Source organism: Capra hircus, chromosome 4 (genome assembly GCF_001704415.2).
Source record: "Capra hircus breed San Clemente chromosome 4, ASM170441v1, whole genome shotgun sequence".
Lineage (NCBI taxonomy): Eukaryota > Metazoa > Chordata > Mammalia > Artiodactyla > Bovidae > Capra > Capra hircus.
Genome location: NC_030811.1, coordinates 51,878,803 through 51,891,001, shown reverse-complemented (window position 1 = coordinate 51,891,001; position 12,199 = coordinate 51,878,803). Strand labels below are relative to the sequence as shown.

Below are 12,199 nucleotides of genomic sequence, written 5' to 3'. Positions count from 1 at the left end.
CAAAGGATGTAAGGATGAAAATTTTCATCTGTAAAGTAAAATTTAGCTGGTTTTGCTGACTGTCATCCCTTGGGAGTACTCAAGGTGAGACTCTATGTTAAATTTTTACCTATAAAGTGAACTTAAAATAGGGTAAGTGGCCTTAAAATGAAGTAAGTCATTATCATTGAGAGCAAAACTAGTTTGTGTGTTAGCTGCTCAGTCATGTCTGACTCTTTGTGAGCCCCACAGACTATAGCCCGCCAAGTTCCTCCAAATTCTCCAGGCAAAAATACTGGAGTGGACTGCCATTTCCTGCTCCCGGAGATCTTCCTGGAGCAGGGATCGAACCCAGGTCTTCTGCATTGCAGGCAGATGCTTGACCATCTGAGCTACTAGGCAAGCCCTGAGAGCAAAATTGGTAAACATGAAAAATGCAAGTCAATTTAGGCTTGAGAAGAGAAATGGAAGTTAAAAGTTCTTCCTAAGCATGTGAAAAGAGTAGAGAAGGCATAAGAAATATAACATAATTCATGACTGGTAAGTGAATGACTTACCTAGAACACAGGATTCATTTTAAAAGTAGAAGAAATATACCTAAAAACACAGCTCAAGGGCAATATGCCAGATCTGTCATACAGTTTAAGACCTATACTGTTTACTACAATGGGCCTGTCAGACCCTGAACAGCAACACCACCACCATGAAATAGTTCTTAGTAAGGTTAATCTAGCAAACTATCAGAGAAGGCAATGGCACCCTACTCCAGTACTCTTACCTGGAAAATCCCATGGACGGAGGAGCTTGGTAGGCTGCAGTCCATGGGGTCGCTAAGAGTTGGACACAACTGAGTGACTTCACTTTCACTTTTCACTTTCATGCATTGGAGAAGGAAATGGCAACCCACTCCAGTGTTCTTGCCTGGAGAATCCCAGGGACAGGGGAACCTGGTGGGCTGCCATCTATGGGGTCGCACAGAGTCAGACACGACTGAAGCGACTTAGCAGCAGCAGCAGTAGCAGCAGCAGCAAACTATAGCGAGCACACTTGAATGTACAAGCAATTAGGGAGGCAGCATGACATGGTGGACTGGATTCAGACCAGAATTTGCTTGACAGTTACATTACAAATAACCCTGAGGAACTTAGCTTCCGCAGGCCTCAGAGGACTACTGAGAAATGAGGGGATTGTTTAAAAAACATAGCAGGCCCTCAATGGATGTTCCCTCATCTCCTGCCAATCAAAAAACCCATTCACACTGCTGTAGTGATTCAGGATGTGAAAGTGACAATGTGAACACAGAAAAAGGGAGAGAGTAAATTTTAAAAATATTTCAAAGATGATTCAAGAAAAGAGGAGGGGAAAGGCATGAAAGCAGCAAGAGTTAGACATGAGAAAATATTTCTATAAAAGTACAAATCAATTTAAAGGACCATTTTTCTATAAGCAAACAATAAACTACTTAAATGAAGTCAGGGTTTCATCAAAAGATTCATACATGCACTAATACAGTCAAGGAACATCATAGAGAATTTCAACCTAATAAAGAGTTTACTCTAGGCTCATACTCCACTCCTTTATGATCAAAGATGCAATAAATCCTCTGCAAATAATATAAGGGTAAGAACAGGAGTGATAAGCAGCTTTGATTCCTCATGGGGGAAAATGGAGGCAGGCTAAACAAAATATAGGAACATGGACAAAATTGTTCTGATTGGGTTGTTTGGCAAATCAGAAGACAACTGTTACCTTAGAGAAGAGTCTTAAATTTATATTCACAATGCACCCACCCCCCTCCGAAGGATCTATGTTTAGAATTCAGGATATCCATGAACTTAGATGGAAAAAAAAAAATGCATCTTTTCACTAAATTCTAACTTAAATTTATCATTTTCTTCAATTACGAATGCAGGCAAAAAACACAGCAGCAGCTGCACTGTCTTTGTCACCCACAAAAATCACAGATATACTCAAGACAACTTCCATTAATCATTTATGCTGCTGCTGCTGCTAAGTTGCTTCAGTCGTCTCTGACTCTGTGCGACCCCATAGACGGCAGCCCACCAAGCTCCCCCATCCCTGGGATTCTCTGGGCAAGAACACTGGAGTGGGTTGCCATTTCCTTCTCCAATGCATGAAAGTGAAAAGTGAAAGTGAAGTCACTCAGTCGTGTCTGACTCTTTGCGACCCCATAGACTGTAGCCTTCCAGGCTCCTCCATCCATGGGATTTTCCAGGCAAGAGTACTGGAGTGGGGTGCCATTGCCTTCTCTGTTAATCATTTATAGATAGATACAAATATTACTCTTCCACTCTCAAAAAGGAAGAGATCATCTGGTAATGTGAAATGAAATTCAGAAAAATTGCTAGTCAGGTACCTGATATTAAAGAACATTTTGAAACAGTTTTACTTTAAAGATATTTTTAATTTTTTCTCTGGTAATAGTTAATAAAATACTTCCCACCATCATTTTTATCATTCTTTGCCACTATTCTTTCTGCTTTATTATTTTCTTTTCTCTTTCCTTTTCAAATTTCTAGTAAGGGGGTTATACGGAATATCTGAAACAGTATGAAAATGGTAAATAATTCTAAGCAGTGGTTTTTGGAATGACATAAGACATTTTAAGATATATTAAATTTCTAAATAAATTTAAATTGATAGAGTTTCTAACTAAGATATACTAAATTACTTCATACTATTAAAAGTTACTTTTAAATATATTTTTATGATACTAGAGAGCACGCTACTCTAAAAAACAATGAATTTTTATTCACACGTATGTTCAATAACTATGTTACTGAAAATGAGGAACCAGACGTCAAATTGCTAACATTCGCTGGATCATAGAGAAAGCCATGGAATTCCAAAAAGACATCTTCCTCTGTTTCATCAACTACACCAAAGCCCTTGACTGTGTAGATCATGATAAAGGGTGGAAAGCTCTTAAAGAGATGGGAATACCAAAGCATCTTACCTGTCTCCTGAGAAACCTGTATGCAGGTCAAGAAGCAACAGTTAGAACCCTGTATGAGACAACTGATTCATTCAAGGTTGAGAAAGGAGTATGACAGGGCTATCTGCTGTCACCCTGTTTGTTTAATCCATACACTGAGAACATCATGAGAAATGCCAGGCCAGAGGAGTTACAAGCTGGAATCAAGACAGGCAGGAGAAACATCAATAACCGCAGATATGCAGATGATACCACTCTAGTGGCAGAGAAACTGTAGAGCCTCTTGATGAGGGTGAAGGAGGAAAGTAAAAGAGTCGGCTTAAAATCAAATATTAAAAAAACTAAGATCATGGCTGCTGCTGCTGCTAAGTCATTTCAGTTGTGTCCGACTCTGTGCGACCCCACAGACGACAGCCCACCAGGCTCTGCCGACCCTGGGATTCTCTAGGCAAGAACACCAGAGTGGGTTGCCATTTCCTTCCCCAATGCATGAAAGTGAAAAGTGAAGTCGCTCAGTCGTGTCCGACTCTTCGCAACCCCAAAGATGGCAGCCCACCAGTCTCCTCCGTCCATGGGATTTTCCAGGCAAGAGTACTGGAGTGGGTTGCCATTGCCGTCTCCAAGATCATGGCATCCAGCCCCATTACTTCATGGCAAATAGATGGGGAAAAGGGGGAAGCAGTAACAGATTCCCTCTTGTGCTCTCAAATCACTGCGGCTGGTGACTGCAGCCATAAAATCAGAAGACGTTTGCTTCTCGGCAGGAAAGCCATGACAAACCTAGACAGTGTGCTGAAAACCAGAGACATTACTCTGCCAGCAAGGTCCACATAGTCAAGGCTGTGGTCTTCCCAGTGGTAACATACGATTGGGAGAGCTGGACCATAAAGAAGGCAGAGCACCAAAGAATTGATGCCTTCAAACCATGGTGGTGGAGAGTCCCCTGGACGGTAAGGAGATCAAACCAGTCAATCTTAAGGGAAATCAACCCTGAATACTCACTGAAAGGGTTAATGCTGAAGTTGAAGCCCTAGTATTTTGGTCATCTGATATGAACAGCTAACTCACTGGAAAAGTCCCTGATGCTGGGAAAGATGGAAGGCAGAAGACGACGGCATCAGAGAATAAGATGGCTGGATGGCATTGCCATGCAATGGACATGAACTTGGGCAAATTTTGGGAGATGGTGAGAGAAAAAAAGGTCTGATGTGCTGCAGTCCATGGGGTCGCAAAGTCTGACACAACTGGGTGACTGAACAACAACAATGTTCAATAAATATTTATTGAGTATCTAATATGTGGCAGGCACTGCTCTCCAGGCACTAGAGATTCAGGTACAACCAAAACATACAAAAATTCCTGCTCATGTGAAGTCCGTATCTAGAGCAGGGAAGATGGACAGGAAACAAAATAAGTAAAATAAGTAAAATACACATTCTGTTAGATGATGATTCATCTTTTTTTTTTAAAACTCACTCAACTAACGCTTAATTATCATTTGGTTTATCCCAGGCACTGTTTGGATCTAGGTTTCAGTGCTGAAGGAAAAGGATTTAATCCTAACCTTAGAGAGGGGTAAGGGTTCTAAAAAGGCACGGGGAAAAGACAAACATTAAGCAAGTTGCTGAAATAGCAAAAAGAAATTCTTATAAATGCACTCTTTAAAAGTAATATAAAACTACAGTGTCACCAGCAGGAAAATTAAGAGTAACTCAAGAAGACAGGAAGTAGAAAGCAAACTGGCCTACTTCTGTTGCATTCCTGACACGGTAGGGTATTAACTGATAATAAAACTGCTGATGCCAGTACATTTCTTTTACCAAATGTTTTTATAAGCAAATGCTATAAATTATGTTTGACCCATTAACATTAATTTGTTTAATCATTCAACAAATATTTAACTTCAAATATCAAACACTATGAGTGAAAGTCACTCAGTCATGTCCAACTCTTTGCAACCCCATGGACTATACAGCCCATGGAATTCTCCAGGCCAGAATACTGGAGTAGAGACTACAAATACAATGGTGAATAAAACAGACATGATTCCTGTCTTCATGGATCTTATAATTAAGTGAAGGGAGTTTTAATTAAGATAAATATGTATAGAAATAAGTATTAGTTACAGTAATTATGGTAAGTGCTGTAAAATAAAAGTACAGTTCCCAGGTGTAAGTTTAATATAGGTATCTAATTTAGAATGAGAGGTCAAAGAAGGCCTCTGTGAAGAAGAGTCATTTAACCTGAGACTTTAAGCATTAAAGTCAAGAGCAGCAGGAGTACTTAAATATTTAGAAGAAAATATTTAAAAATTTGGGGATATACTTGAAAAAAATACCACCGGGTTAAGACAGAAGGGAAATGGTTGAACAGGTAAGATGGCCATAAAGTAACATCTGTTTATTGCTGGGTGAGAAATACAACAGAGTTCATTACATTATTCTCTTCTTATATATGTTTAAATTCTTCCAGGACTTCCCTAGTTTAAAGTTAACTACCAAAGAATCGTAGGCAAGAATATTCTTGGCAAAGTACACGAACAAGGGCCCTGAAACAAGAAAGCAATTCATGAGTTTTAAGGCCAGAGTGACTATAACAGTTCTCAAAGTGCAGTCCCCAGACCGATACCATCAGCAGCAACTTGTCAGAAATGCAAATCTCAAGCCCCATCCCTGACTTACAAATCAGAAACTCTGGGAATAGAACCCAGAAAGCTGTGCTTTATCAAATCATACAGATGATTCTGATGCAAGCTTAAGACTCAGAACTACTACTGAGAGGAATTCTACAATAGAGAATCAAACAAACTGTGGCTTAAAATGGGTCTAGAGAGAGAGGCTAGTCATATAAAAGATTATAATCGATACTAAGAATTTTGGAGGGATTCCCTGGTAGTCCAGTGGTTAGGACTCCATGGTTTCACTGTCAAGGGTGTGGGTTCAATCCCTGGTCAGGGAACTAAGATCCTGCAAGCCACACAGCACAAAATAGAATTTTGTCATTTACCTTAAATGCACAAGTACATGGGAGGAGGCCCATAAGGGTCTTCAAGCAAGGAAAAGTATCAACTTTATATTTTTAAAGGTTACCCGCCTGTGGTTTGAATAATCTTCTGTCAAACACAGAGCAGAGGGAAGAGGAATAAAAAAAGAGAGGAGAGGAGTGACCTCATGGAAGATTGGAAGATGGCAAAGTACGAAGTATGGCCCTTACTGAACAACCCTCAAGGAATGAATCCCAGCAACAAGTGAGCTCAGAAGTAGGTCTATACTGAGATGACAGAGCCCCATCTAACACGCTGATTGCAGTCTTGCAAGATTATTTAAACTGCAGCATAATTAATAAGTCACTATATATTATTTTCTGTGATTTGAGCCATCTGTAACTCAGCAAAATGTACAGATGGTTGTAACCATTCAGCACTTTCACTATCATATATGAAACTACAAAACTATAAAATATATTCTATATATAAATATATAATTTTGTGTTGTATTTTTATATATGAAACATATTTTATATATGTAAAATGTATAAAAACAAAGTATCTTGATTGTTTCTCTCCAACATTAGCTAGTAACTCCAAGCACAAAATATACTTAGGAGTTGGGTTTCTTACCAAAAATTACTTAAGTAAATTCATATTTCACAAAGTGGTCTTCAGCATTTAAGATACATATTTTGTCAACTTCCTGTCAAATCTAATTAGGTCATCATTGCTTTAACTTTGAAATACACTTGCCCAAAATTCATACCAGAAATAAAAAATTGTCTTCTTACTCTTCATTTGTGCTACTATTGTTTTAATTAGCTTCAATCCACCATTTAGGGCTTCCCAGGTGGTATTAGTTGTAAAGAGTCCACCTGCCAATGCAGGAGACACAAGAGACATGGGTTCACGCCCTAGGCAGGGAAGATCCCCTGGAATAGGAAACCCAACTCCAGTATTCTTGCCTGGAAAACACAGACAGAGGAGCCTGCTGGGCTACAGTTCAAGGGTCTGCAGAGAGTTGGATATGACTGAGCAACAGTGCAACCTAACCCACCTGTCATTTTATGTTACCATATACTGAAGGTAGGGAGGAGGATGAGAGGGTGAGGGAGAGAGAACTAACGCGAGTAACATTCAAACGCAATACAATGACAACCCAGGGATGGGGTGGGGAAGGAAGAATTGCAACCAACCTTGAATTGAATTCTACTCTTAACAGGTTTCCGTGTCTTAATGGATATAGCTCTAGCAGTTTTGACACTGTTTTTGTGAGATACTGGAACTACCAAATAGATTAAATGTGCTAACTCCGTTGGCCACAGGATTCTCACTGAGGAACAGGTGTATAAACAGGAATTAAGGAAGACAAGGAGGATTTCCCTGGCAATCTAGTGGTTAGGATTCTACCATTCCACTGCCAGGACCTGGGTTTGATCTCTGATTGGGAAACTAAGATCCTGCAAGCCAGATGGCATGGCAAAACAACAAGAACAACACAACCAACATCCTCATCTTGATAATCTCTCTGTAGCCAGATGAAATTACTGCGATAACTTCTAAACAGCATTTCCCAATAATAAACAACCAGAACTCCTTGGAGAAGTTAATGTTAGATTCTTTCTTATAAAAAATGGCCAACTCCAAAGATAAGTGGTGAAATAAACATATGACAATATCTTGCAAAAATTAAGTGCTAGAAAAAAATTAAGTGCTCAAAAAACCAACACCATCCTTTTGATACTGGGGCATACCAGGGGCCAGTTTGAAGGTGTTCCCATTGACCCAATCTGGTACTACGTGAACAGCAAAAAATTCTTATCACACTACTAAAAAGAGCTCATATTGATGAGTACCAAGTAGGAAAATGATATATATTAATATTAGATTAGATAAACACACAGATGAACAGAGATACCCAAATATAAACTTAAAATACAGTTGGCACTCCAAATCAGCCAATGCAGAATGCATGGATACTCAGGGCCAGTGGTACTACACCATTTCACATTAGAGACTTCAGCATCCTTGGATTCTGGCATCCTTTGAGAGGGGTCCAGAAACCAACCCCAGAGACACAGAGGGAAGATTGCACATACATAACTACATACATACATACATAAATGCATACTATAATATAAAAAATATTTTTGGTCTTGTCCCCAGTTCCTGGCACTGACCTCCTAAAACTTTTGGAATTTTCTCAGTGATAGAAGTGTCTTTTATCATTCATAACAAGACCCTTTAGACCCTACTGTGAGAAATGTTGCATTACAGTATATTTTATATTATAAACGTATGCTCTGTCTGAAGGTCAGGTTATGCTAGAAATCATTAAACATCTCCTAAAATGTTTCCTATTACAAAAGAAAACCAAAATTCGTTAAATCCAAACTATGTAACAAAAGTCAAACTAAGATTCGACACTTAACCATTTTTCTATCAAAATATTTTTAAAATATTATAAAACTAAAAAGTGTTTTCTACCTGTTTGTCTTTTCTTCATTTAACTTAAAAAGAAAAAATTACCCTCATATAACTGTAAAATGTTATGTCCCTTCAAAAAGCTGTATTATCATTCAGTGTCGTATGAAATTTTTCAAGGACATTATTCAGTACCTTCTCCCTGGAGAGGTTTTCCCAATATGAAGTTAGACCACTTATCTCCTTTTCTTTCTCTGCCAACTGAAGCTGAGGAGAGAAAGAAATGATCATTATTATTTTTCATCATCTACCCTCTCTTTACCCTTCAAAAGCTAGTTTATACCCTTCTATTTAAATAAACCCTATTACCATATCCATGTATTTTCCCTGGATCTTATTCTTTGATATCTCTGAACTTGTCACTATTGTTTTTCTGATGTGTTTCAAGATTATTTTATTATTCTTATTTTGCCAATCTGCAGCATGCAGGAACCTGGATCCTTGATCAGGGACTGAACCTGCATGCCCTGCAGTGGTAATGCAGAGTCCTAGCCACTGGACTGTCAGGGAAGTCCCTGAATTACTTGTCAATTTTTATGCATGTGCCTCACTCTTAAAACTTCTCTCCCGGCTTTTATGAAATGGTACCAACACTGTCATTCTCTAATGCTCTTTTTAAAAGTACACTTCTTCACAATTGCAAGTATTCTGCAGTTTCTTCTTTGGCTTCTTCTCTCTGCATTTTCGGAAAATTCACTTTCTTCTATGCCTTCAACTATCATGCTCATATGAATAAATCACAAATATTAACTTATATGCCACATGCGTTCTTTCCCAAGATTCAAAGCTTTCCTTGATAAATTCAATGGATGATGATTGGGGAAGGTACCCAAAAGAGGTGGTCCTTTATCAACTCATTCTAAGCGTATCTGTACCTAATTTTCTTACCTTCAAAAATCCTTCCCACCTGTAAATCCTCTCCATGCTACCAAATTATTTTCATTAAGACCCACTCTGATTGGGTCTCTTTTTCTCCTAGAAAATATTTAACAGCAAATAGCACCCACATTCCAAACAGTTAAAATCTGGATTCAACCTATCTTTCACAATGATCTGCTCCATCACAGATATTAAAGACCTATTACTCAAGACTGTTACAGCTCCCAGATTATGCTCTTTACTTCTTTCGCCATCTCTGTTTATTATCCTCCCTTCCTGTATGGTCTTTGACAGGTCTTTGTTGTTGTGGTTCAGTCAACTGTGTCCAACTCTGCATCCCCATGGACTGCAGTACGCCAGGCTTCCCTATCCTTCACCATCTCCCAGAGTTTGCTCAAACCCATGTCCACTGAGTCGGTTATGCCATCCAACCATCTGATCTTCTGTCACCCCTTCTCCTCCTGCCTTCAATCCTTCCCAGCATTAGGGTCTTTTCAAATGAGTTGGCTCTTCGCATCAGGTGACCAAAGTATTGGAGCTTAAGCATCAGTCCTTCCAATGAATATTCAGGGTTGATTCCCTTTAGGATTGATTTGTTTGATGTCCAAAGGCCTCTCAAGAGGCTTCTCCAACACCACAGTTTGAAAGCATCAATTCTTCAGCACTCAGCTTTCTTTATGGGCCAATGTTCATATCCTTACATGACTACTGGAAAAACCATAGCTTTGACTAGATGGACCTTTGTCAGCAAACTGATGTATCTGCTTTTTAATACAGTCTAAGTTTGTCATAGCTTTTCTTCCAAGGAGCAAGCATCTTTTATTTTCACAGCTTCAGTCACTGTCTGCAATGATTCTGGAGTCCAGGAAAATAAAATCTGTTACTGTTTCCACTGTTTCCCCATCTGTTTGGAATGAAGTGATGGGACCAAATGCCATGACCCTAGTTTTCTGAATGTTGGGTTTTCAGCCAGCTTTCACTCTCCTTTTTAACCTTCATTAAGAGGCCTTTAGTTCCTCCTCACTTTCTGCCAATAGGGAGGTGTCATTTGCATATCTGAGGTTACTGATATTTCTCCTGGAAATCTTGATTTCAGCTTGAGATTCATCCAGTCTGGCATTTCCCTTGATGTACTCTGCACAGAAGTTAAATAAGCAGGGTGGCAATGTACAGCCTTGAAGTACTCCTTTCCCAATTTTGAACCAATCTGTTGTTTCATGGCTGGTTCTGCTGCTTCTTGATTTGCATATAGGTTTCTGAGCAGTCAGATAAGATGGTCTGGTATTCCCATCTCTTTAAGAATTTCCCACAGTTTGTTGTGATCCACACAGTCAAAGGCTTTAGCGCAGTTAGTGAAGCAGATACTTTTCTCGAATTTCCTTGCTTTCTCCATGATCCAACGAATTATGGCAATGTGATCTCTGGTTCTTCTTTTCTAAATCCAGCCTGCACGCATATCTGCAAGTTCTCCGTTCACATACCGTTAAAGCCTACCTTGAAGGATTTTGAGCATTACCTTGATAGCATGTGAAATGAGTGCATCTGCACAGCAGTGTGAACATTCTTTGGCATTGCCTTTCTTTGGGATTGGAATGAAAACTGACCTTTTCCAGTCCTGTGGCCACTGTTGAGTTTTCCAAATTTGGTGGCATAATGAGTGCAGCACTTTCACAGCATCATCTTTTAGGATTTGAAATAGCTCAGCTAGAATTCCCTCACCTCCACTAGCTTTGCCTGTAGCAATGCTTCCTAAGGCCCACTTGACTTCATACTCCAGGATGTCTGGCTCTAGGTGAGATCACACCATCATGGTTACCTGGGCCATTAAAATCTTTTTTGTACAGTTCATCTGTGTATTCACAGGTCTAGCTTCTCCACAATGTCTAACTCCTAAATATTCCATTTGAAACAGCCCTAAAATACTTAGACTTGTAGTTTATGTAGAACTTCATCACACTTTGCCCTGTCTCATGGATGTTTGTCTAAACAGCACAAAGTAATAGGCAGGGCACTAAATAACAACAACAAAAAAAATCAAGCACCTTTACCAGTTGTATAGCAATAAATATGATGTTTTATCTGAACACTGATTTTTATCATTAATTTATTATTCATAAAATAAAAATATTATTTAGCTTCCCATGGGTTTGAAAGATGATTACCTAGGTCATGAATGAGAAAGAATTGGATCACCATCTCACGTCTAGCAACCGTACTAGATTATAAACTCTATAAGCATAGCATTGTGCCATTTTTATATGATCACCCACATAATCCAGAGTACATCATGCGAAATACCAGGCTGGATGAAGCACAAGCTGGAATCAAGATTGCTGGGAGAAATATCAGTAACCTCAGATAGGCAGAGGATACCTCCCTATTGGCAGAAAGTGAAGAGGAACTAATGAGCCTCTTGATGAAGATGAAAGAGAAGAGTGAAAAAGCTAGCTTAAAACTCAACATTCAAAACATTAAGATCATGGCATCTGGCCACATTACTTCATGGCAAATAGATGGGGAAACAGTAGAAACAGTGACTGACTATTTTCTTAGGCTCCAAAATCACTGCAGATGGTGACTGCAGCCATTAAATTAAAAAGACACTTGCTCTTTGGAAGAAAAGCTATGACAAACCTAAATAGCATATGAAGAAGCAGAAACATTACTTAGCCAACAAAGGTCCATATAGTCAAAGCTATGGTTTTTCCAGTAGTCATGTATGGATGTGAGAGTTAGACCATAAACAAAGCTGAGTGCTGAAGAATTGATGCTTTTGAACTGTGGTGTTGGAGAAGACTCTTGTGAGTCCCTTGGACTGCAGGAGATCAAACCAGTCAATCCTAAAGGAAATCAGTCCTGAATATTCATTGGAAGGACTGATGGTGAAGCTGAAACTCCAATACTTTGGCCAC

At 39.2% G+C, this 12,199-nt stretch overlaps 1 protein-coding gene across 3 annotated transcripts in view; it reads right to left on the bottom strand.

Annotated features, from left to right (window-relative positions):
• TAX1BP1 (Tax1 binding protein 1) overlaps positions 1–12,199 on the bottom strand; it is an 89,613-nt gene that overhangs the window by 15,818 nt on the left and 61,596 nt on the right. For 2 of the 3 annotated variants that reach the window (XM_018047094.1, XM_005679266.3), the window contains one exon: positions 8,544–8,615. The exons of the other annotated variant lie outside the window; for it this stretch is intronic. In XM_018047094.1, the coding sequence (XP_017902583.1) occupies positions 8,544–8,615 (72 nt within the window). The remainder of the gene's footprint in view (positions 1–8,543; positions 8,616–12,199) is intronic. 3 annotated transcript variants of the gene reach the window in all.